Source organism: Molossus molossus, unplaced genomic scaffold, assembly GCF_014108415.1.
Source record: "Molossus molossus isolate mMolMol1 unplaced genomic scaffold, mMolMol1.p scaffold_m16_p_17, whole genome shotgun sequence".
Taxonomy (NCBI): domain Eukaryota; kingdom Metazoa; phylum Chordata; class Mammalia; order Chiroptera; family Molossidae; genus Molossus; species Molossus molossus.
The window spans coordinates 58,610,287-58,637,418 of NW_023425352.1; the positions used below are offsets into that span (position 1 = coordinate 58,610,287).

General features: G+C 50.2%; 1 protein-coding gene across 2 annotated transcripts in view; it reads right to left on the reverse strand.

Moving 5' to 3' along the window:
- The window catches only part of DLG5 (discs large MAGUK scaffold protein 5), a 119,128-nt gene extending 92,699 nt beyond the window's left edge, over nucleotides 1-26,429 (reverse strand). Inside the window, exon 1 of one of the 2 annotated variants that reach the window (XM_036265488.1) lies at nucleotides 25,918-26,429. In XM_036265488.1, coding sequence (XP_036121381.1) covers nucleotides 25,918-26,221 — 304 coding nt within the window. In that variant the 5' untranslated portion in view covers nucleotides 26,222-26,429. The remainder of the gene's footprint in view (nucleotides 1-25,917) is intronic. The other variant, XM_036265489.1, reaches the window with a different exon arrangement.
- Between the last annotated feature and the right edge of the window lie 703 nt (nucleotides 26,430-27,132).

A 27,132-nucleotide genomic window follows, 5' to 3' on the forward strand; every position in this document is an offset into this window, starting at 1 on the left:
AGTAAGCGGTGTGCTGCTGGTAGGGCCTGGCCTGGCCATGTCGCCATCTGAGCAGCTCTCTCCTAACCTTGGCTTCTTCCAGTCTCAGTGGAGGGTAAATAAACCTCACCTCGCCTACCTGCCAGTGTCAGAGCAAGGAGGATGAAAGGAATAAGCACGTGTCCTGCCGGTGTGGCTCCACGGTTAGAGCGTCGGCCTGTGGTCGGAGGAATAAGCATGTGCACTGAAGACGATATGTGAGTGAAGCTGAGCTCCCCAAAAATGTGGCCTCTTCCTCACCCACCGTACCCGTAAGCAGGGAGAACAAAATCATCGGCTCCACTGGACAGATGGGAGAACAAAGCCCCAGAGGTCGTGCAGTGTCTGCAGTGGCCCTGGAAACCCTGGTGCTCACTCCTGCTCTGACAACTGACCTGGGCCAAGGCAGTGGGGAAAGGGTTCCAGGAGCGCCCATCCCTGATGCCACAGGGAAGCACCAGCTGTGGACTGTCCCGTGCCTTGCGGCAGAAGGACAAAAGTCCAAGGAAGCGCAGATAACCAAGTAAAAAAATAACCACACCCTATGGCCCAGAAGTCACTGAAGACTCCACTGCTGGGTTTTCCAATTCTCCTGGAGGAAACATTATTGACAGCAGATGTGGGGAGGAGGAGGGCAGTTTTAGACCCCACCTGCTCCCTGAGCCTAAGCTGGGGACTTCCCCTCCTCCACTCCCCACTGCCTCTGCTCCCCTAATGTGGTCATGTTGGTCCTTCCCACAGACTCGACCTCTTTCCCTCAGCAACCAGAGCAAGTAGACAAACCTGTTTCTTAACCCCAGGCCACTGACCAAAGGCTTTTCCACATGAGGAGCTGGGGGGCCCATGTACGTATAAGGACATGTGCACATACGAAAACTGGCAGGTGTCTGCAGGGGTGGTCAGCATGCTGGAGGGTTACCAGTGTGGGCTCCGGAGCCCACCTGCCTGTGGCGAACCCAGCTCATACACGCTGTGTGGCCAGGGCACCTTCCTTCACCGCCGTGCCTGACTGCTTGGCACACAGTAAAAGCTCCATTTCCCCCCGCACAATGTTAACAGGGTTGCCTCTGGGATTCTGTGCGCTTTTCTTTTCCCTTCTTCATTAATTACATTTCCTACATACATGTGCATGCCTTATTGTCAGCAAAGAATCAAGCAAGCTCATGTTTACTTTTTTGAGATGGAGTAGGAAGAACAATTCAGAATCCCAAAACCCTTTTCTCGAAACACACAGGCTGAAACAGTCTCCCTTTAGGGCAGGGAGCTCTACTGCCCAATGCACCCCAGCCTTTTCGGCTCCCTGACCCCCACTTTTCAGCTCTTCATCCCTGCCCATCCAGTAAGACTCAGCCTGGCTTTCTGGGAGAAGACCCCTGGGGGCCCGCACTGTAACCTTCCTCCTTGGGAGCACCACCTTTTCTGACCCCTGCCTCCCTAGCGGTGGTTGACCCCAGAGCAAGCCGGTTCTGCACCAGTGTCTGACAGTGCCAGGGGTGCTAAGCTTGCCACCCCCACAACGGACAGTCCTGAGCAAGGCCATCTCCTTCCTCAATTTCAAGGCACTCGTCCGAATTCTCTTTCTGGATCCTCACTACAACCCTATGGTGGACGAGAGATGAAGGGAAGGGAAGCCAGTCCCATAGCTGGACTGAGAGCCAGTTCTGATCAATTCTAATCAAGGACTCATTCCCAACACTGCTTCCCCAGCAAGGCACAGGGCAGGCCCTCGGCTAGCCGACCCGAGGGCCAGCTCAGCGGCCTGGTCCACAGGGCAGAACGGCACTGGCCAGGGTGGCACCTCCCGGCTCCCTCCCTTCCACCTCCGTCCACTGCTCGTATCCCTCCTCCTCCTTCTCCAAGATTTCCCTCCTCCCTGGCTGGGCTTCGGTCCTCAGTGGCCCCACAGCAGCCATCAGCCCTTCTGAGGGTGTCCACAGCCAAGGGGGCCAGTGATACCTCCACACTAAATGGGGGAAGGAGGAGGTTTTGAGCTTTGTAGAAGATACTGTTGGTTTTTCTCTGTTTTATGTCAAATTACCTCTAACACGCCAAGCACTGGTACATTGAGCCCTGGGTACTTAAAAGAATTTAGCAGGACAGTTTAAAATGTCCAGACTTGGTCAGAAGCGTTCTGGGCCCAATAAAATGTCCAGACTTGGAGGTGTCAGATTTCATAAATCGAAGAAAGTCAGAACACATACGTAAACCACAGCGCTGGGACACTTGAAGAGGCCTAGCAACTGTTCAGCCAGACTCCATAGAGAGATCTCCCAGGCCCTGCCCAAGTTTCAAGAATTCTAAGATTGCCGCCTTGGCCAGTTTGGCTCAGCAGTTAGAGAGTCGTCCAGAGAGACCCGGGTTCGGTACCCACTAAGGGCATGTATCTCGGTTGCAGTTTGTCCCCGGCCCTGGTTGGGTCATGTGGGAGGCAGCCACTCAATGTGCCCCTTTCACGTCGATGTTTCTTTCTCTCTCCCTCTCTCTCTCCCTCTCTCCCTCCCTCTCTCCTTCCCTCCCTCCCTCCCTCCTACTCTATCTGAGCAAAAAGTAGGAAAATGTCCTCAGATGAGGATTAAAAAATAATAATAATAATAATAATAAAGTATATGACTAATTACTAAGCTGTACACCTACCTAAAACTAATCAGATTACTGAATGCAAATTGTAATTAAAAAATAAAAATTTTAAAATAAACAAATGAAAATAGGTGAGTAATGCTATATGTGTCCGGCTGTGTTTTATCTGCCCAAGAAGGAAAAGATCCAAACAGATTTTTTTCTCTTAAACCAATGTATAGGCAAATAAGGAATAATACATATTTTAAAAATCTACTACTGTATCATTTCTTGTTGGTAGAATGAATTTTTTTGAAAAGAATTTGATTCCCAAAATGAGGACCTGTGCAAAGACAGGAGACATAGGGAAGAAGTTTGAAAATATTAAACCAAAATATTCTGATCTCCTTGCCTGTGGGTGACCTGATGATGGTGGTGGAATTTCCAGGCAGGACTCTCCCCCCATCTCCACTGCCACAGATGGGACAGCCTTCTGGGGCTGCCACGACCCTCAGGAGTCCTGAGATCACCTACTCAGGGTCCAGGAGCACGGGACCACCCAAGACTACTCACGAGCGCCCGCATCAAAGCAGCACCTTCCGCAAGGCGCCAGCGGCCTCCTCCCCAGTGACCGCGAGGCCGGCTCACAGCAAAGCCCCCCAGGCTCGTTTCTTCATCTCTACCTGCCTCTCCACACCTACTCTGCCCTTCCCGGGGACTCTGATTTTCTCAGAGACGGAGAGAAGGGGGAAAGAGAATCCTGCTAACTTGCTCTTAATAGATTATTAAACTGTGTGAAGGAGACAAGAGTGGAGCCACCGCCTGAGGAGGGCTGTCCTGGCAGCTGGAGCGGACTGAGAAGAGAGGCAGAGATGCCCAGGGTGGGGCTGAGAGAGCCTGCAGAGAGCCCAATGAGCCTGGTTATTAGAGCCAAGAGAAGGCTGTTTCTCCTGCCGATAGTCATCTTTTAATCCAACCCCAGGTGACAACATCTGACAGCAGCCCAGGAGCAGCTCCTGAGGGTGCATGCGTCATGAGGGCCCTGGGTCTCTCCCTTCAGGCCAGGGCTTGCCTATGCTCTCGAGCTCCCCAGGAAGCAAGGCCCTGTTCCTCCCAGGCCTCTTTGTGGACAGGCCTGTGCACGCTGGGACAGGGAAGCAGCAGGTGAGGGCGTGGAGGAAGCTGCAGTGCTGTGCAGGGTCTCCAAACGCCAGATGCAAAAACCTGAGAGGGAAGGCACTAGCCCAAGGTCACAGAGCAGGCTGGCATCATGCCAGGATTTTCCTTCTGCCCAGGTGTGGTAAAGAGGCCTGCAGCTCAAGAAATCAACCAGCATGGTGCGTGCCTGGGATTCTGGACAAGAAGAATTCTGTGACCCTGGGCTGGCTCAGCAGGCAAGAACACCTTGACTGACTGGTCCTGGACCTGCCACCCTTGAACTCTGACAACTCAGGGACCAGCCTGGAGTAATGTGCCCACCTGCAGGGCTGGTCTCTGGTCCATGCAGTCATTCGGGATATAGCAGCAACATTCTCTAAGACACCATGGGCTTATTCCTGCCCCTGTACAAGGGGATCTCTGCCTGCCTGTGCCAACATCCATATCCCATCCCCACCTCCAGCTCCAGCCCCAGCTCAAAACCCGCTCCTGGAGCAGGTGAGGGAAGAAGGTGTGGAAGGGGCATCCATCAGGAAGTCTCAAGGCTGGCAGGTGGCATGAAACCTGTCTCCTTAGCAGCAGGTGTGGACTCAGCCTCCTCCCACTCTCACAGCATCCCTTAGAGAGCCGTTCAGACCCTCCCAGGGTCAGGAGCACACGACCTCCGAAAGCAGCGGTCCCATCGCTGACCAGTGCTCCATGCACAGTGCTCTTCCTTGTGGGCAACTGAGGTGTGCCAGCAGGAATGGGCAGCCAAAAAGCAAACCTGGCGGCCCTGAAGGCTGCTCGACTTCCCAGCACATCTCCCTGGGTGTGCACTCTGGATTCCAACCCCCAGGGGTAAAATCCCGACTCATTAACTTGGGACTCTGGGCAAGTAACTTCCCCTCTCTGTGCCTCATCAGTACAATGGGACAGTAGTCCCTCATCTTTGGGTTTCTGGAACAACCCATGAGATGTCCATGTCAATTTCCAGGCACTGGCTGCAAATGGTCATCAATGTCTACCATCACACCACACCATGCTGCCCCTCCCCTGATGCTCACCCCACTTCCTCACAACCCCACTAGCATTCGGCCAGTGTCCAGTTCTGCAGCCTCCCTTAGGGGTAGCTGCTTACTGAAGACACATTTCAAGATCCAGCTTCTCCCTCCAAAACTTCTGCCCGGAGCTCAGACAGACCATCCCAGCAGCCCACAGCAGCCAGCAGACAGAAGATGCAGCCTCCCAGGACAAAGACAGGAAGGATTCTTCTCACCCATCCTGGTCTTGGCCCATGTCTCTAGCCTCACCACCGCAGACCCCCAAAGTATCCTCTACCAGACCACCAAAAACACACCAACACCAAAAAACACACAAACACCCATACCCCACAATTTCCCACGGCTGCCCGTGACCTATTAGGAAAGAGTCAAAGTCTCACCCCAGCACTGAAAGGAAGGAAACAAACATTTACTGAGCATCTCATTTGGTGCCAACTTCCCAGCTACATAATCCATATGTATCACACCATTTAATAACTCCCTCTAAGGCTGGTCTTATTACTGCATTTCACAGGGGGAGGAAGTCGTGGCTCCAAAACAGTAAGCACTCTGCCTAAGCCACACAGCTCAGAGCATCAGAGGAGACTTGGGGGTCAGGTCCACAGCTCCAGCCCTGCCTCCTTCTGCGGCTTATCTCCTCCAGCCCCTCCCAGACCAGGCCACCATCCAGGTACCACAGTGCCCGTGGTCGCCCAGCAGGCCTGGCTCCTTCATGCCTCACTGCTCTTCCTTGAGCTTCTCTCCCCAAGGCTGGAATGCAGCTACTCACCACCTGACAACTCCTACTCAGCCCTCAAAGCCCAGCTCTCCAGTTATCTTCTCCGTGAGACCACCCTCAGCCCAACGACTCCCTTCCACAAGCAGAACCAATCCCTTCCATGGATGTACACGAGAACACAGCTCACCCATCCCCACTGCCGTCTACTCCCTAATAGAGATCGTTCGTCTTGCCACCAACACAGCTCTGTTGGCTTGAGTAGTGAATGAATGGTCTCCCTTCTAGACTTTCAGACCAGGAAACAAAGCACAGTCAGAGGTGGACTTGCCTTTTGCAGGGACAACTGGTAAGCAGCTGATGTAGAGTAGCCTTCTGGCAAATAGTTCATCCTCGGCTGGGTGCACGTCAGCAACCCCATCAGGACTATCAAGTCCAGCGGGAGGAAGCAGCCCACCACACGGTGAAGCTGTGGTGAGGCAACACCGGTGGCTTCTGGGAGCCACACTGCTGGGGAGGGACCTCTGGGCCTTCTCCACCCACTCGTGGCACTGAAGGGAAGCCCGCATCAGGCTCAGCCCCCGGGCCTCCTGGTACTCTCTCTCCTGGACACAGAAGTCACAGTCCTGGGGCAGAAGCAGCTCCTCTCTGCGGACCTGGACAGAAGGACACCAGGGCCTAGAGGGGGCCGTGGCCAACAGCACCCTACTCCAACAGTTTATCAGCCCAGGTCCCACTGGGGAAGAGGTGGAAAGATGAGCCCTCCGTCCTGACCCACTTCTCCCAGAGCTCCCACCCCAGATCTGGCCCGGCCCAGTGTGAGTCCTCTCACCTGGGACATCAGTAAGAGAAACAACCACGCAGGTATCCACATAGAGAGCACTTTGGCTCTTGACAACCACTCTGAGACCCCCACTTTACAGATAATGCAATGGTGCACAGAGGTTGGTTAGGTCCCTAAATTGGACTCTTCTCACTCCACTGCCTCCCTGACCCCCAGGAACGTCACAGCCCTGTCCCTCCGAGGGCACAGAACAGACATGCTTCTCTGCTTCCTTCCCCAGGCAGGCTCGTACCCAGAGCAAGTGCCCTGCACTGAACATAAGAACCTCCTGAGCACTGGTGGAAAAGGCACCTGCTGCCCTGGCCAGTTTGGCTCAGCGGTTAGAGCGTGGGCCCGTGGACCAAAGACTTTCGGGTTTGATTCCTGTCAAGGGCATGTACCTCAGTTGCAGTTTGGTCTCCGGCCCTGGTCGGGGTCCTGCGGGAGGCACCAAGTCGATGTGTCTCTTTATCATCAATGTTTCTCTCTCTCTCACTTCCACTCTGTCTGAAAATAAATGGAAAAATATCCTCGGGGGAGGGAGGAAGGGAGGGAGGAAGGAAGGAAAGGAAGGAAGGGCGGGCAGCCACTGACACCAGCCCAACCCCAGGCTCTGTTTCAGGAGACCCGGGATGGGGCCGGAGTCATCATTTTTGAGAAATGTCCTAGGTGGCTCTGAAGAAGCCAGTCCAAACAGCACCTGGAGAAACCTAGGAGTAACTCAGAATCAATGCCATCAGCCTGGCAATTTGTTTCAACAGTCTTCAAAACATCCACACCTCGAAGCCAACAGCACCACGTCCAGGAACTTATCCTGAGGAAATAAAGACATGAACAGAGATCTAGGCGTGAGGATGTTCACTGCGGCATGATTTAGGCTGAAACTCGGGTATGTTCTGCCTTCTATGAAAGGAACCTGTGACATACCTCTTGCTAGGGCAATATTGTGCACCAATGAGAAATAATTCCTTTCTCACTCTTTAAAAAAAACCATCTATAGTCGGCCCTTGTTTATCATGGTTAATCAATTCCAGACTCTACCATGACAAATAAATTTCCGTGAAGTAGGATTCTTTATTTATAAATCAAATATTTTCACAGTTAGAGCATAGAAACCTGTTTACAACCTTCTAAATATGTTTTTTAACATTATTAGAGCCCTCTAAATATGAGATAAAACCCTTTAGTCACCATTTCACTCAAATTACCCAATATATTAGACAAAATAAGAGGAAATAAGACATATTAGATGTTACAAATGTCATATTATTATTATACATTTAATTACACACACGCACTAAGTGGTTCTTACACACAACCACTAACCTATGAAAATAGTGCAATTTGTTCAATGATGAAGCGATGAAGATGAAGAGATGTACTGCACAGCAAAGAGAGCAAGGTTACTGCTCCTCCTCTGCAGGCACGACCTCAGTAGGAGAGTCTTCAGGTGGTGCAGTATCCTCAACAGGTGCATCGTCATCTTCTTCCACTGAAGGAGCAGTAGGAGGAGGCAGTGGGTGTCTGGGTGCGCGGCTGAAGAACATCGTGACAGGCAGTTGCTGGCGCTGTCTTTTCATATGGTGACGAGACCTTTGTAGGGTTCTATCGCTCCATCAAGTGCATTCCAGAACCGCAAAGCACACATCATTTGTGGGTCCCATTCGCCAGTCATGTCCTGTACTACCTTAGTAGTTCTCATGACTTGCGAGAGACACTCAAGTGTAAGGCCACCTTCCTCCTCCTGACCCCCCAGGAACCCTCTTCCTCCTCCTCACTCGCAGACTTAGTCATCTCCACCATATCCTCATCAGTTAAGGGATCCGAATGTGTCTCCAGCAGCTCATCCATGTCATCGTGGATCATATCCACGAAACCTTCTCCTCCCAGCATCCGGGCTAGCCTAACTGCCTTATCCACTGCTGAGTTGCTTATATCCTCTGGGGTGAATCCTCTGTAGTCGTGGACAATTTCAGGCTACAACATCTTCCAGTTGGTCTTCATGGTCTCCTTCTTTATGTCCTTCAACACGGCCTGGATGTTCTTCAGACAGGTCGCGATGGTATACTGTCACCAGTACTCCTTCAGCAAGAAGTTCTCCTCAAGGTCCCTGCCTTCAAAAAGGTGCTGCAGGGTATTTCGCGTGTAGAGGGCCTTGAAATCGTGAATAACACCTTGATCCATGGGCTGGATCAGTGAAGTGGTGTTGGGAGGAAGGAACTTGACCCGCACACCATCATAGGATAGGTCTTGCGCATCACCTCCAGCATTGTGTGTGAGGAGAAGGACATAAAACTCGAGTCCCTTCTCTGCGACATACAGCTTGACTTGGGGGACGGAGCACTAGAAGAACCAGTCCGACGACATCTGCTTTGTGATCCGGCCCTCGTGGTGCATCCAGTGCACTGGCAGCAGGTTCTTGTTTCTATTCTTCAGGGCCCTAGGTTCTTGGCCTTGTAGACCAGGGTAGGCTTGGGCACAAATCCCTCACCATTTTTACACATAACGTTAGTCACGCGATCCTTATACGCCTTGAAGCCACGGATCTTGACCTCATCCTTGAAATTGAATGTCCGGGAAGGCATTCTTTTCCAGAACAGTCCTGTTTTGTCCATACTGAACACCTGTTCTGGATGATACTCGCCCTCTTCAAGGATCTTCTGGAACGTGTTGTTCACATCGTCTTCTGCTGCAGGCTGTTCAGCAGAGGCAGCTTCTCCGTGGACAACAACACTCTTCAGATGATACATCTTCTGGAACTTCTCAAACCAGCCCTTGCTTGCGGTGAAATCCATGAACGTTGCAGAAGAGGGTCCTGGTTGCGGTTCGTCCGCCGCAAAGCGCTGACAGAGCTGCCTCACTTTTTCCTGGATGACCAGCAAATCCAACGGAATGTTTCTCTTGTGGCTGTCGCTGATCCAAACGGCTAGGGCAGACTCCGTTTTCACTATGAACTTATTACGACTTGTCACGATGCACTTTGCTTCCTTGTTGAAAGAGACAGTAGCCGCTGCACGGATGTTCTTTTCATCTTTACAGATGGAGCGAACCGTAGACTCATTCAAGTCGTAATGGCGGGCAACCTCCACGATTTTCTTGCCATCTTTGATCATACCCAAGAGTTTCACCTTCTCCTGGATGGTAAGCACCTTCCTCCAGTGCTCAGCTTCATTGTCAGAAGGCTTAGAAGAAGAAGCACATTTAGGAGCCATCGTGGGGCTTAGATAAAAGTTCTCAGGAATCGCAAACACGAGCAAAGATGATTCCGATGCACAGCAATGTAGGAGCATGTGTGAGAGAAAAGAACCTGCATGAGGCCGAGCCAATCAGTGGCCAGGATAGGAGAGGATAGGATAGCCAATCAGTGAACAGTAGGCTCTGATTGGCTTGGTTTCACCACACCCGATTTTTTGGAAAAAAGTTACTGCCCACACACAAGGAGTGGTCGAGCGGGTGCACCTGGCGTTGAAGGATTCCTGGGGTGCTCAAATACATAGGCCTACAGTCCATATGTACAGTAATTTTAATTTTAATTTTAATACAGAGGTGTATAAATGACTCAGACAACCGAGTGCACACTGTATCATTTTCACTGTCTCGATCAACTTTTTAATGAACATATTTGAAAAAAAAACGCGATAAAGTGAAACCGCTATAGAGTGATGCCGCGAAAGTCGAAGCGTGAAGTGGCGAGAGACAACTATATAATGGTTATCTCCAGTTAGTAACATTGCCTTCAAGTTATTTTCCTTTTAATTACCTACCTTCTCTAAATTCTCTGTCAACATGGCTAATTACATAATATTTTTAAAACCAAGTCATTTTTTTGTTTTCACTACCAGCATCAGACCTAGAATTTGAAGCCCAGTTCAATTAGAATAGGAGGGATTGCAGAGAGCAACCATTGCCACCACAAAGATGCTAGAACTGCTTCCCGCCGGCCTACAGTTCTGCCTGAATGCTTTCAGTCAGCAGCAGCTCGTTCCCTTCCTTAGACCAGTACCTGACAGTTAAAAAGTTATTCCTGCCCTGGCTGGTCTGGGTCAGCTGTTACAGCGTCAGCCCACAGACCAAAGAGCTGTGAGTTCAATTCCAGTCAAGGGCATGTACCTCAGTTGCAGTTCGGGCCCTGGCCCTGGTGAGGGCCATACAGGAGGTGGCCAGTTGAAGTGTCTCTCTCACACTGATATCTCTCTCTCTCTCTCTCTCCCCCACCCGTCCTCCCTTCCTCCCTCCCTCCCTCTCTATCTGAAAATCAATGGAAAATATCCTTGGGTGAGGATTAAAAAAAAAGTTATTCCCTATCCTGAACAGGATTCTACCTTCCTGAAGTTAAAATCTCCTGTCTCCCTAATACAGTTTGCAGTACATGGCATCATAAGCCTCAAGGAACACAAGAAACAAAGCTATTTTTTTAGTTAACTGACTTATATACAGGATGAGCACCCATACTTTCCCATTATGGCCAAGATGAGAATGTGGAGTTTTGCAAGCGTGGCTGACCTATACTCACAATACCATGTTTAAATCAACCGTTGTTCATTTCTTGCTCCCCACAATCCCCTAGCTGATTATTAAAAACACCTGTGTCCCTACTGCATTCATTGTTTCATGAACAGTTGCCCCACCCCCACTGGTGACTTCACTGGCCAGTAACTCTTTACTAAGGTCGTTTTTGAGTGAACAACCTGCTTGAAGTTGCTAGCTAAGCCCAGACACACAGATGCCACACTACTAGAAGCGGAGAGATCAGGTGCAGCCCAGACACAAAAGGCTTTCCCTCAAAGAAAGCAGCAGGGCAGAAAAGTGATGTTTCTCGCCTCCCCCTCTTAATTTACTTCTTTTTATTCCCATTTCTCTTCCCAATCCCCTCCCCCACACCCACTGGTGGCCATTCTTTTGTGTTCATCTTTTTCTCTGTGTTCCTGTAAACCGGGTATTATTTTGTATTGATTTGCATACCTGCACTGAATTATTGATCTCACTCCACTTCTTACTTTTTCACTGAGCTCTGTGTTTCATGATCCACACCACCGCCACGTGTCTCATCGGTCACTCAAAACTGCTTCGGAGGACTGCCAGATGGTGTCCACCACTGCACCCACCAGCTCTCCCAGCAATGGACACCACCCCTGAGGCACCTCCAGGGACCAATCCCCTCGGAGACCGGCATGAGAGCCTAGCGGAAGAAGGGTCAGGCTCTCAAGCAGGGTCAGGGCTTTGCAAGAGCCCTACCAAAGCTCCAGCACGGCTGCACCAGAAGAGGGGAGTGTCCGAAACCCCACACACCACTGTCCATTGACATCATCCAGCATTCTAGTTTCTGCCAGCCTAGGAGGTAGAAAGAAATAGAGTTCACTGTGGATTCTTACCAAACCTTGCAGAACCACACCTGCTAGAACAGCAAGAAAAGCGCTTGCCACAATAAGCTGAGCTGAATGGAAACAACTGCTCATTAATAAGAATCTTCGCAGGGAGACCTCACTGCCTTGAGTTGTCACAGACTGCTGGCGCACAAATACCACACACTGGCTTGCAAAATGCCACGGATCCCGCCTGCTCCGGCAGGCAGAGGCTCCTCCCAAGGAAGCTGACTGCTGGGGGTAGGCGGCAATACAGTGGTGTGCTCATGCCACTCCCCTTTTATGTGCAATCACAGGGTCCTACTACCTGATGACTGTTACGCACAGCTCATACCACATGTGACTACCATGTGACCTGACAGCACCTGAAGCAGTCTATACCTGTTCAATGAGTCCGATCAAGGTCAAATTTCTCTAGAAGTTGCTAAATGCTTACTCTTAAGTCTCTGTGCTAACTTCATCATGGTCCAGAAACCACGAGCTTGAGACCAGCACTGATCTGCAGACCACACCCTGAGTGTGGGATACAGTGTGGGAACAAACAGGCCAACCTCCCCTGGAAATCAGTTTAACGTGACACATAAACAGTCATGGGACCACAGCACTAATAACAGTACCGGTAACAGCTTACACTTACATGGTGCTCACTGTACACCAGGCACTGCTCCAAATATTTGACAAATAGCTGCTTTAATCCTTACAACCCAAGGTCCTATTATTCTTCTTCTTTCACAGATGAGGAAACTGAGACACAGAGGAAAAGTAACTTGCCCAGGGTGACATTAAGTAACAGATGGAGGATTTGAACCCAATACTTGGCTTAGATACAGACTCTTAACCACTCTACTAAACTGACTTCCAAGTGACCTGGCCTCCCCCATCTGTTCCCTCACTTGTAAGGAGGAGTAAGGACCCCCAAAGGGTTGCTGATGAGCCCAAATGAGTAAGTAAAATAAACACAATGCATCGTGCAATAGAAACACTATCTACACAACACACAACCATCTCGGTGTGTGTGACCATTGTTCTGCACCACCACCTACTTTCACACCAGCTCTGGGAAGGAGGTGGTGTCACGGACCCCAACACAGAAGTAAGGACAAGGCTTGAAGAGACTATGTGAGGTAGCTATGGGAACACACCCAGACTCGGTCATTCCCCCTTGGCCACCTTACTCCTGGACCACTCCCTTCTCCTCCACAAAGAGAAGGCCACCAGATGGGAACTGGTCTCAAGCTCCCCAGAGGACTCCTGGACTCTGGTTTCTAAACAGCCCAGCTGTAATTCTCAGACTTGAAATTCAGGAAAAAGATGGTTTTCCAATCCATCTAACAACTCACAGAATGCCAATCAGACACCTCTAGGGACTCTGCAAAGGGCAGTAGGCCTATCCCCCTCACTCTACCCTCCTCTGGCCACAGCACCTCCCCCACATTCCACAGATGACCCTCCTACTGCATGCCAACTCTGCCATCCTCTGCAGCCCCAGCTCAGGCAGCCTCACAGACTCAGTTGCAAGGAGAATGGCTGGCGGCAGCAGCCAGGCCCGCCCCATGTCTGTCAGGCGCTGGTTAGCCAGGCCTCGTCTTCTCAGGGCCTGCTGAATGCTTGCCTCCAGCAGAAGCCTGCCTTCCCATAAAGACCCACTCTTCGGAGAATGGGCTATCTCAGGTCTCTTCCCTTGTTCTGCACATTGCCTCCACCAGGCCTGCCTTCTCCCTTGCCCCTCTCCGGCACCCATCCAGCCGCCCAGCCGTCTGCCGGCACCCAGCTCACTGTACACTCTCCTCTGGGCAGCCTCCCCTGCTCTGCGTGGTCTGCACTATTGGATACCTGCTCCTTCAGGTTCAGGCTTTCCAATCAGACAAACTCCTGGGGGGCCAGAACCATCTTCTTCTCATCCTTCTGAGAATCCTACAGATTTTTACAACCAAAAATGCTTGCCATTAACCCAAAAAAGGAAGGTGAGGCATAGGAAGTCAATAAGCTAGGCTACTTACTTCTGGCACAATTGGCAGAAGAGAGAAAGAGAACAGAACAACCCAAAATGAAAAGACTTGATGAACAATAGGATACATATTGCAGCAGAAAGAACAAGTCCAGTCAGGGTGTTTGACATGGGTCTAAAGTGTTGATCATGGGTGATGCTAATGTCTTTCTCATCTCTATACACTCAGCACTTAGCAGAACCACGGACCATATACTGGATGGATGATGGATGGGTGGACGGACACCCTAAAGGCTATGTGATCTTGTGTAAGAAGACACAGACACAGTGACCAGCTCCACTGAGATTCCATGGCAAGCCTTAATATGAGGGAGGCTGAGGGCAGAACATGCTTACATGAAATTCCACAAAGCAAAATTCCCTAGAAAGCAAGGGCAGCCGGCCACTGTCTTGTTCCCTCTCCCCGAGCACATAAAACGGGAGAAAATACAGCAGGATTTATAATGGTGGTCTTCCATTTTCTATCAAAACTTAAGTAAGAAAACAGGTTCTCTTGCATACAACCCCTAAAGTCTAAGCTGCTTCAGGTTCAGCTTTTTCTTTCTTTCTTTTTTTCAGGAAAACGATTCAGAACCGGCACATTTTGGTTTTGTTTACGTTCTTGCTTTTTCCTGGATCCAGTTCCCACTGAGGTTGGCCATGGGGGTGGGTCCCAACTCAGTGTCCTGGGGCCTTTACACTCTTATCTTTATTTCAGGCTTTTTCCTCTGGGGCAAGAGACTTAGTGGCGTCATTTTCCTGCCTGAACTCTGTCCTGTGACTAAGCAATAAGAAGCCACAGCAGTGGGCCTGGAAGTTTTTTGCTGTGTCACAACAGGAATGAGACAAGGAGGTACCTCCTGCCAACATCAGACCCATTATCCGACTCAGCACTTAAACTCAGATGTCACCACTTATGTCTGCATCCAAACAGTCCCCCCTATGTGACAGGTTCTCAGAGCACATCTGCGGAGTGTGTGACTGCTGTGACGGGAAAGGGAGGGGTGCCCAAGGCTCAGGACACAGACATCTCAACAGGGCCCGTCACAGGCTGGCCCAGAGCACAGAACAAATACAGTCTTTATAAAGAAACCGACAAGGACTCCGGAACCTGCCCAGTCTCTGAGCAGCTGGCGGCCCCGAACAAGCTGACAAACATCTCTTGGCCTAGTTTGCCCATCTGTAGAATGTAAATAACAATTACATGGGCCAACAAAAGATGTATTTCTGTGGTCAGGAATGAGAAGGTCTGTAGCACGACTGCGTGAACTGCATGCCCTGTGACTTGCTCCCTCTCACTGGATAGGCTGGTGCCTGCAAAGCCAAGGCCCCAATCAGGAGAAACCAGACTCCCTGCCCAGCCTGGGGCTGGCAAAGATGCCTTGGAAGGATCCCCAGGATGGGAAGAGACCTGGATGCTGTGCCTGGCTCTGCCAGGGCGTGCTATGAGATGCCGGCAGTCCCTTTGTGTCTCTGGACTGCTGTTTCTCATTTGTAAAACAGGCAGTTTGGGCAAAATGGTCTCTAAGACCCCTTCCAGCCATGATACTAAACAGTCTTAAGCTGCTTAAGAAACATAAACAGGAAATGAAAGTTCTGGCCAGATGAGAAGAAAGAGGTTACCCTGAATAAGAAAAACAGAGCGTCTGATGAGTATTGAAAAGGTCATTAAACATTTCTAAAGCGACTTCTGATATCAAAATATAAAAATCCAGTTTCTTCCCATTTGTTTGGTTATCACATCCCTCACCACCAGATTTTCATCATGTTTGGTCAGCAGATCCGCAATGTTCAAACGATGTATGAGATTGGGGGTCCCACGCCATCTTAAGGAGTCAGACAATTATCGTGCAGATAAGTAACCTACAGTTAACTCAGAAAGAGGCCTGAGAGCTAGGCCACACCTGGAAAAACACTGTTGGCAGAGAAAACACACCCTGGCTTGAGACCGCGACAGGGCAGCGGCAGGGAGTCGCAGGTGACTGTCTGATCTGATGGTGCAGCTTGCCACACAGGCCGTCCACCTACCCCTCCTGAAGGGTGCATGCAGCAGGGCCTTATTTATGCACCAGTGGCTAACAGTTCTCTTATGCAATGTAAATGTAGGGCCAGCTAGTGACTATATATATATATATATTTTTTTTTAAAACAGAATAATTTTTCAAAAAAGGTAACCTTCCCACTGCAAAGGGACCATCTGATGAAGCTTCATTCTGCTCCTTCATACACCACAGTCTTGGGAAGCAGAGTGAGTTTATCAGCCACACTGTGGTCATGTTCGAGAGCATGGGTCCTCCCAAAAGGAAACCTACAAAGGCAAACAGAGGAAGCCGAGGACAACAAGAGTGGCTCACAGAAACACAGCTGCCACCAACTGCAGCCTCTGCGTCCACCTGTGACTCACCAACTGCCCTCAGGCAAAGGAAGGTGAGGTTTTGGGGGTGGGGGGAGGTTCTTCACTCTGTCACCATAGGGAACATCTTAAAAGCATCCAAGCCAGTGGTTTAAAACTATGTTCTGGGGAACCGTGGGGAACCTGGAAGCGCCTCGGGGAGGCTGCAGGCCCCAGCTCCACACCTGACCGCCACCTGCTTTCCTTAAGAGCCCAGCTAATGAAGAGTCCACTCACAGGTCTATTTACACTGCCCACATTGTTTCATTTCATTGTTCACAACGGCCTGTGCGGAAACTGAGGCTGAAGAGGCTTCCAGTCAGATCCCACAGCCCGTTCTCCGAGTACCCACCCCGTGTTCGCCCAGTGTCCACGTGGACTCTCGGGGAACTAACGTCACCCCAAGAACCGTCCATGCCAGAGCTGGATGTCACTGACCATTACAACAAGCTCTTCCTTAAACAGCAGGCCCAGGGAAGGGGGCCGGCAGGGATTAGAAGGAGGCTCAGAGGGCGCGGCAGCTGATTCGAGTTCTGATCTGGACACACCATCTGTGAAAAGGTATTTCTGAGATGAGGAAACTGAGCATCAGTTGGCTACTGGATGGCACTAAGAAATTACTGTTAAGCCCAGCCACTCTGGCTCAGCGGTTAGAGCACCAGCCCACGGACCAGAGAGTCGCAGGTTCGATTCTGGTCAAGGGCTCGTACCTCGATTATGGTTCGGTCCCCGGCCCTGGTTGGGGTTGTGCGAGAGGCAACCAGTTGATGTGTCTCTCTCACATTGATGTCTCTCTCTCTCTTTCTCTCTCTCTCTCCCTCCCTCCAACTCTGTCTGAAAATAAATGGAATAAAATATATCCTCAGGTGAGAATTTAAAAAAAGAAATTACTGTTAGCACTGCTGGTTATAGAAACGGTCTTCTGGCCATGCTTTTTTAAAAGGCCTTACCTCAGGGCTTGAGGTGGAAGAGGGCATAGAAGGGCTAAATGGCAACTGAAAAAATAAGAAAAAGAAAAATAATAAATACTTTTAAAAAAAAACAAATGAATAATAAAAGGCCTTATCTCTTAGAGACACTGACTTAAGTATTTGGGGGGACGTGATATGCTGTCTGGGGTTTGTTTTAAAATACTACAGAAAATGGAAGTTGTTGGGAAAGCTAGGTGTTTGTTATATTATCCTCTCCAACTCTACATGTTTGAAAAGTTTATACTATAACATTTAAAAGGAAAGAAAGAAGGAAGGAAGAAAGACTTATGCTTAAGTTCAGCTCAATTCTACCTTCCAGTATCTTCCACGAGTCAGCCCATGTCCCACTTCTGGGATCGAAGCCCACTCCTAGAGAAGACCACAAGATGCTACAACATCTCAAAGAATCACCATCACAAAACCAGACTTCATTCCTGTCAAGCCACACTGGGGAAATTGAGGCCCAAAAGAGGTCACACACCTGAAGATCAAACCACCAAAGACTCTACTGGCCCCGGAACCATGTGCCCATTTCAGCTGGTAGCAAAATTTAAAAGAATGAGAAAGTTTAAGGTTTTAATTCCCCAATTGAGAGAGCTAAGGGGAATTTTGAAAACCAATGGTATATATTAATTTTCCAGTTCTGTGCACTAATGCCGAAGTTTCCCAAAAGTGCATTTCTCAGAACACTAATGTCACAAAATGCTCAATGACAAAGGATTTTGTGGTCAAATCAGTTTGGGAATCGCTGCCCAGTGAACCCCTCCAGTGCAGCCCAAGCACACTGGCTGATTAGTGCTCTCAAGAGGCTCGGAGCAGAGGAGCCCCTGGGACCTGCTCAAGCCAGGTCAAATGCATTCGACCACAGAACCCTTTAATCAAGCAACACCACTGACATACCACCAAACCAGTATTTAGCTGTTTCCTTGTGAAATGCTGATCTAAGCCTTTTGAAAGAAACTCTTGATAGCCAGTTACCCTGGATTCAAGACTGAAAAAAAAAAAATCCCTAATGGGATAAGGAGGAGTGTCTACAAAGCCGAAATAACGAACACACTTCAAGGCCTGTGGCGATGGAGCTATTAGTACTGGAAACCCAGAGGACAGTGCGACATCCCTTGGCTGCCAGATATGAACGCCGCTGGGATTCTATGGTTAGTTGCTTCTGGTCTCAAAAGAGTCACAGATGACTACTGAAACCAAATCTTTATTTAAAGTCCAAAGGGACTGTCCTGAGACTTTCCAAAAATAGGTCTGGGAAAAAAATACACAATTTTTATAAGAAAAAGGAAAGAAAATGTTGGAACTTGAGGCCAATCACCCCCAAGTCAAGGGACTGTGGACAGTATGGATTTCCTTTAAAACTCAAAACAAACAGTATGGCAGTCCCTCCAAAAATTAAGCAGTGAACCGCTTCATGAGCTATAGTTCCCATCCTGAATATATATCCAAAAGAACTGAAAGCAGTCTCAAAGAGATACTTGTACACCCATGTTCATATAGCACTCTTCACAACAGCCAACAGGCAAAAGCAACCCAAGTGTCCATTGATGGATGAATGGATAAACAAAATGTGGTCTATATATACAATGAAATATTATTCAACCTTAAAGAGGAAAGAAATCCTGTCACATGCTACAACATGTGACAGATTGAACCTTGAGGATATAGGTAAGTGAAATATGCCAGTCACAAAAAGACAAATACTGTATGAGTCTACTTTTTTTGGTGCTGCTGGTGGTGGTGTGATTCTACTTCTATAATGTACCTAAAGCAGTCAAATTCATAGAAACAGAAAGTAGAAGGCTGGCTGCCAGGGTCGGAGAGAAGAGGAGACTAGAGAGTGACTATTTAATGTGTAGAGACTTTCAGTTTTGCAAGACGAAAAGTTCTAGTGACGGATGATAGTGATACAACAATGTGAATGTACTTACCACTGAACTGAACACTTAAAAATGATTCAAGTAGAAAATTTCATATGTATATTTTGCCACAATTTTTTAATTTTTTTCTTTCTTATTTTAGTGAGAGGCATAGAAACATAGATGAGAGAGAACATCGACTGGTGGCCTCCTGCACACCCTGCTCCTGGGGATGGAGCCCACAACCTGGGCATGTGCCCTGACCAGGAACCGAACTGGCGACCTCTTGGTGCATGGGTCGACGCTCAATCAATGAGCCACACTGCCAGGCATATTTTGCCACAATTAAAAAAATAAAATAAAATGGTTCAAGCAGTAAATGTTATGCTTTGTATATTTTACCACAATAAATTTAAAAAACAAAGCAAATAGGTTATTACCCTTAATGTGAAATAAACATCAAGGTCAACAGTCACCTCCCAATTATCCACCAAGGGTTTAGATCTGGATGACTAACATGAAACACTCCAAACATCTCCGTTGAGTTTAAAAGGTTTCTGCAGCACTTCCATGGAATGCTGTCCCAAAAAGATTAGCAGAGACATAAATTTAGAGATAAGCAATCTGCTCAGGTAAAAATGAAAACAGATGCAATATCTCAACTCGATCTGCCTTAAAATTCTTCCCTACTGCACAGACTGACAGGCAGCTCCACCCTCGTGCTCTACACCCACCATCTGTGTGGCTCCGTCTTCCCAAGGTTACAGGACATTACTGAAGGGCCCCCTTGCACTGGCCTGCAGAACGTATAAGTGGTTGGAATGAGGTGGAACAAAAAAACTATTTTCCCTCTGCTGCTTACTTTTTCAGGAAACAGAAAGCCAGAGTATTAAAAAAAAAAAAAAAATCATTCAACACTAACACTAAATGAGAAAACAGTTATCGTGGTACAGAGTTGGAAGAAGCCTTAGAAATCCAGTCCAACCCTATCACTAAGCCAGCCTGGACCTAATGCCACCTTAGAAGTGCTGAGGACCTCACAGGACTGAGCACATTCTCAGTCAATGTTAAATGTCTTCTGATTCTACTGTTGTACCAGAAACACACACACAAGCTCATCCAATGTCAAGATGTTGCAAAGTTAGAAGCAGATACCTATCCAAGACTCTTTCGAGGACACCAAGCTGACGTTCAAATTCTAAGTGCAGAAAGGGAAGGGCTCTCCAGTCCTACAAAAGGCAATGTGGGTGCTCCGTACGGCTCCTGGCAGCCAGCCCCACAACGCCAGTACCTGATGGCTGACCTTGGAACTTCAGACACCAATGTCACACCGCCTGCTTCCATCACAGACATACTATGGGTGGTGACATCTGCGTGTGCATCTGGGACTCACTCTAGCCTTCCTGCACTCTCACAGCCTCTGTCACTGTGAAGTCACCTCTTAAGTGATTGCGGGGGGAGGTGAAAAAGGACATAGGGGGGATAAATGGCAATGGGAAAAATAAAATAAAGAAATCTGCACACATTTCTGAAGAAGACTGGAGCTTATGCAGACTCACACCACTTATTCTACAAACAGCTGACTAGCCATCCACTCCATAGAAATGTACGGAACGCCTATCTTGGGCCCTGCTCTATTCTAGGCATTAGGACAATGGCAAATTCAGCTTGTGGAGATTACCTTCTACTCTTGGTGACTCCACAGCCACAATAAAAGCAATCCAGACATCTGTCCAGCATGGTTTACAAGAGCTCTCCCATAACTCTCAGAAAAATCAGAAGAATCCCGGGCTTCTGGTTCTGAGGCTGGTTCCAGGCTGTATTGCTTACCACACTAACAAATACTCCTCCTTTTTTCTTTTTTTGTATCCTCACCCGAGGACATTTTTCCATTTTTTGTTCAGGCAGAGTGGGAGGGAGAAAGAGGAACAGAGAGAAACATCGATGTGAAAGGGACACATCGAGTGGCTGCCACCCGCACGACCGACCAGAGCCGGGGACAAACTGCAACCGAGGTACATGCCCTCAGCGGGAACTGAACCTGGGTCTCTCAGGACCGCAGGCCGACGCTCTAACCGCTGAGCCAAACCGGCCAGGGCACTCCTCCTTTTTTCTTACCACTGATTGTCAAATAGCATAGTGAAGCAGTTATTGTTTTAACTATTTTGTAGAGCAGGAGATAAGCTCAGAAAGGTTAAATGCCTTGCTCAAAGTCTAAAATCTAGTGAAGTCTGCTCACCTCTCCCCACCACCCCACTCTAGCTATGACCTCACCTGCTAACTGCATCATTACACAAAGATGAGACCACATATCATGGACATTCACCAGCTGTTTTACCTGCACAACATCCTTCCCACTCTTCTTCCTTTGGAGAACTGGTTCTCCCCTCTCTAAAGAACCACATGTACTGTATGGTATGCCAATCATAGCATCCCATCACCCAACCCTATCGGTTGGGTCCACAGCTGGGCCCATCTTAGTCCTCTAGCCCTGGCCACAATTGGGTCTCACATGGACACATGACCCTAGTCAGACGAATCAAAATCCTTCCATAAGATTTTTCCGCCTGGGCTAATTGGATAGAGCTCCCTTTATTCTTTGGTTAGGGGCGGTGAAGATGGAAGCACAGAGGCTGGAGACCATGTCCCAGCAAAAGAGTACAGCATTCAGGATCAACCGTCCCAATGCCAGCTTCCCAAATCCATCCCAAGGTTTCAGGATATCATATAATAAATTTCTCTTTTCTGCCTAATCCAGTTTAGGCTGTTTCTGTCCCTTGCAATAAAGACGCCCTGATCTAAAACATAGAGGGATAAATAAAATCTGCCTTTCTCTTAGAAAACTCTTCTCAAGCATTACTTCCAAGTTCCTCCACCCATTCCTCTCAAATAACACAATTATGAGAAAACTATAGTGGTTGCAACTTTTACTTATGTTACTGTCCCTGCTGACCCTCCAGGGCAAAGTAGATGAGGAAAAGGTGGCTGGTACCTAAGTAAGTAGGGAGAGAACAAAAGGCCCAGGTAACCTCTAATGAATAATAAATAATCCACACCTGACAATCAGCAGCCAACTGCACTCGTCCTACTGGAAAAACCTGGCAGGACTAGTCCCTTAAAAAAATTCGTCCAGCTTTAACTTCTGACAAGTGTGCAATGCCTAAATTCCAAGAGATGTCCAAACGGCTCCCTCGGCTAGCCATCGTGGTCCTCCAGGTTACCTCTGCGTCCCCTCTCCTCAGGCCGGCCTAATTCCGCAACCTGAAAACAGACTGTTCCTCTCGGAGCTAGGCCTACCGCCCAGGACGCCTCCTCCTATTCTTCTGCGTGTTCAGTGCCCCTTCAACACCCAGCTCAAGCTCCAGTTGCTCCTCGAAGCCTCCCTCAGCTTCTCCTGCAGATGCTGCTGTCTCCATTCTCTTAACTATGAAACTGAAGAGGAGGCAGAGCGGGACGAGAAGAAACATTCAGCTCTGCACACACATGAGGGACCAGCGGGCAATCACCAAGCTCTGCCACTTCTGCTCCATAAGAGAGGCTGCCGTGAAATGGTCTGGGGAGCCCTCCATATTTACATGGTAATTAGAGCCCCTGGGGGTGGATGACAGTATTTGGGGAAAGCATGTACTATACAGACCTTTAAAAGGAGGAAAAAGCCTGCTTGTATTGTATCACTCAATTCATCTGTCTCATAATGTCACTCTCCTGAGTGTCCCATTCCCCGAACCAGGCAGTGAGCTGCAGGCTGGAATTACATCCTACGCACCCCAGCCCACCTGGACTGAGCACAGAACCAGGCACTTTGGTCCTCCCCGGTCACAGTCTGTCCTCCCAGTAGCTGAGGCAGGCAGTACAGCACCCTTAGCCCCATCTCACAGATGAAGACACTGAGGTTTACAGCCAGGAAAGGGCCCTCACTCCAGAACAGGCAGCCAAGATTCTCCAAGTGAGAAAACCCAGATGTTAGTAACTGAATCAAAAAGAAAAAACAAAGGACTATGTGGGTTCCAAGTGAACAAACAAGATCTTGGTACAACTGTGGAAAAAATCCTCAAAACATGAGCCACTCTGAGGAAGACAACAGTTCTCTTCTATCTCTACAACCAGCGGGGGCAGAGATGATCACTTCTTCCTTACAGATCCATGTGCAGGAACAAGGAAAGGCTACATAACCCCACGGAGTTCCTCAGTGCAGGAAATGGCCTGAAATTATAGTGGGAGGGCTAATCAGGTAACAGGAAAAAGTGCCCCCAGCACAGAATCAAGAGCAGTGTGCCTCACCTCGACTCCAGCTCCTCTCTGCCTTGCAACTTCTGGCCTATCCTCACACCTCACAGATGGGGGCAGAGAACCCAGCATAAAGCAGGGAAAGCATCACGCATCTCACTGGGGTTGCCACAGAATTAAGTGAGATACCAAAGCTGTAAGATACAATATGCTAAACAATGTACTGTCAATCCTGCCCCCCAAAATAAAACAACACCGTATTTTCTGTCACCATCAAACATGGTGGGTTATAAATGTCCAGGGCTCTAACTGAGCCTGAGCAGAACAGACGAGTTTGGTGTGCTCACCTGCCCAGTACCACCTAGGCTGGCTTCCTCCCAGTCCAGGCCCCACGTTGGGGGGCTGCCAGACATCGTCTGCCTGCAGCGCAGCAAACTCCCATAGCATACAAGTGCCAGGCAGGGGATGGGCATTCTGGACCCACACAGAGTGTGGAATCCACCAAGAAAGCCCATAAATGGGTGATGGCAGCACATCCAATGTAGAGATGGTGGCAAAGGGGCTTCCCCTTGATGCTTTGGATCCTAGAAAGCCAAGTGGTTCCTCTCACAGGATCCCACATGGGCCTTGCACTAAGGCCAATTTACAGGCAGGCTGTGGACCTACATGCACCGTGCGGAGAGCAAGGAGGCAGGACACAGTGCTGGATTTCCCTGACTTTGGCTCCTCAGGGTTAAGACGGGTACATCCATCCCTTTAACCAGAGCAGCCCTTTTGTGCACTGAGCTTTGTCCCAGAAGGGACTCCCTGACGAAAAGAAAAACATTTGGAAAGCCACTGCACAGTAAGTCGTCCCTTACAAAGATCCCAACACTCTGCTGCAAATCACGTCACTTCTCCCCCAGAAGCTCCAGATGGCATCTTGCCACACCAAATGCTACCCTATATTTTTTCTAAAGTATTAACTAAAATAAATGCAACTTCCCCTTGAAAATAATTTTTCTTAGGATTTCATGACCCTCTGCAAGGCTATAGAACTCTGCCTTATATTAAAATGAGGGTCTGAAATCACTACCCTTGGGGATAAAATCCAAACTGTATTCCATTCCTTCCTCAGAGGTCAGGACCAGCTCCTAGGACTTTGGTCCCGTGAGGCCCCATCTTCTCCACCAGGCACGGAAAAGGGGAGGACCTCATTAATGGCAATTGATCCCTCTTTTCCAGAAATTACATCTAATGCTAATTCAAACACATCCCTACAGGACTTGACTCTGCACTCTAACTTCTGTGCTTCCTTGAGAAACCTCCTCCTTTAAAGATAGATAAATGGAAAGACAGACAGAAAGATAAAAGCAATTAAAAAGAAAAAAAATTTACCCTGAGGAGATTTCCCTGTTCTTATCCTTTTTTACATCTTCAAAAGCACTATCCCAAGAGAGGACTGGTTTTGCACAGAAACTCAGATATGCTCATAATTGGGGGACAGAATGCCGGTTTGAGGGGTGTAAATGCTAGAGAGCCAGAAACCCAAAGTGGGAACAAAAAAAGATATGCTGTGTGGACAGCCTTTAGTTTCTCTGTATGGCAGTTTTTTTTCATTATAAAAAGTGAGGCCGAGAGGGCCATTATACATCAGAGTTGTTACCAAGAACAGCTTATAAAATCGTCCCCTTAATAAGCGAGGCTTTTAACAGCCACATAAACAGGTCTCATCAGCCTTTGGCCTACAAGTTGTAAAGGCCATCTCTCGGTCCTCTTGGTTCGCTCTTAAAATAAGAACAAGACAGAAACAGTGACACTTGCCGCTTCCTGGCTCCGAACATGTTAAATAAAACAGTAGGTCATAATTGAAAACTGGTGTCCAATACTTTGAGCATTTTAACCACTCTAAGCCAGTGTTCTCTCTGGCAAGGTGAGAATACTAGTTCACAGAGTAATAACAATTAAATGTGATAAACCAGAGTGCCTGCCACAACAGTAGGTGACTAATAAATGCTTGTTCTCTTCCTTCCTGGAGATTCCTTGTCTAAAAGACTGACTTTCCACGCTCCCCAAACAGGCCAGTCCAAGCCCACCACTTGTCACAAACTCCCAGCATAACCCCATACACGAAAACTCACAAACCCATCACCCACCCCCAAGGGAACCAGCCACCAGTCTTCCCTCCTCACACAGCTTAGCACTGTCAGGGAGGGATCTGAGCCCCACAGCCACTACTAGGATTTTCCCATGGTGCAATGCAACTTCCCCAACTTTTCCGGGCCCACAGTTTCCAAAGAAACCTAGCAGGCATTGTGCATAGTCCACCGCAAGTCTGGGCTAGCGAACGCTTGAGCTCTGGGCAGAGGGAGCGGAGAGAACCAGAGTGAAAAGGCACCGGTGGTCCTGAAATCAGGTGGCGGGGACCAAAATTCGGGAGTACGGGTCCCGGCCCAGGCTCCAGTCTTCTAAACGGTACCATTGAGTAAAGGCTGACCGAGGCTCCAAAGGACCGCGGGTGGTGAAGACCCAAAGAAATGGGGCTGACTGGCATCCCTCAGCGGCCCCCAGGAGGCGGACCTGGTTGGACCTGGTGGTCTCGGGAGGGCCCGGCTGCCCTGGCGCCAGAGCCGAGGCCTGCGGTGCCGGCACGGTTCGGAGCCACGGCGGCGGGGAGGTGTGAAGGAGGGGCGCGCGTCGCCCTTCCCGCGAGCAGGAGCGAGGGCGCCCGGCGGCGCCAGGTAGAGCAGTGGCCCTCCCGCGCTCCCCCGGGCCAGCAGCGAAGTGGCGGGGGGCGTCGAGGGGCGGGCGGGCGACACTCACCGGCGCCCTCGGCGGGCTGCGGCGGCCCGACCACGCCGTTCAGGTAGAGAATGGGCAGCAGGTGAGGCTGCGTCTTCTCCAGCGCCGCCCGCAGGTCCTGGAAGTGGTCCCGCTCCTTGGTCAGGAGCAGCTTGAGCAGCAGCTCCGCCTTGGTGCCTCCCGCCTCCTCGTCCAGCTGCCGCCGCTCGCCGGGGCTCAGCGCCCCCGCGGCCTCGAGCAGCCCGAGCACGGCCTCCACCTCCGTCATGGCCTGGGCCAGGCTCTGCTGACACTGGGCGAGCAGCTCCCGGCGCTGGGGCTCCATGGTGGCGGCCGCCCCGCCCCGCCGGACGGCTCCGGGCCCCGCGGAGCCTCGGGCGCGAGCGCCGGCTGCAGCCCTAGCGCGCCGGGGGCCGGGCGGCGGCGGGGGCCATGGGCCGGGGCCTGGCGCGGGGCCGGGCGGCGGGCAGCGCTCAGCAGCGGCCGCCTCCCGGGCTCAGGAGCGCAGCCATGTTGGCTGCGGCGCGGGACTGGAGGAGGAGGAGGAGGAGGAGACGGAGGAGGAGAAGGAGGAGGCGGAGGTGGGGACGGCGGCCCGGGCGCGCCCCGAGGCCGGGCTCCAGCCGGGCATGCTCCCCGCCCCCTGCGCCTGCGACGCTCCCTCCTGGCCCCCGGAGAGCACGCCCGACAGCCGCCCGGCCCTCCCCAGACCGGATCCCGACTCCAAGGGGAGAGTGGTCCGGCGGTGTCCGCCGAGCCCTCGACGGCTCAGGCTCGGCCTGGCCGTGCGCCCCGGCCCGGCTCACCAGGGCCCCGCTCCGCCATTGCCCAGCCCCGCAGACGTCCGCAGCCCTCCACCCTCTCCCTTTCCCTGGGCGTCCGTCCCTCCGAGCGCCCGACGGTGGCCCGAGGGGTGGGGCGCGTGCTATGGCTCCCCTATTCCCAGAGGCCCAGGTGCCACCGGGAGTGAGGGACACGGATTTAGGGGCTGTGCGGGGGACCCACCGCAACCCCCAGCCCCTTCCGCTGAGCACGTGGTCAGCCCTCAAACTGGAGACCCCAGTCAAACAAAAATCTCTGACCCCAATTAGGGTCTCCTAATCTGAGAACTCCAAAATAAAGCCTGGAGACAACTCAGGGTGATTGGGCTCCCCTAAACTTGGACATTCCCAAATTAAGGACTCCCTTGAATCTGTGAGGGTTGCCCATCTCCAAAGAACTTTTACATACTTTTCC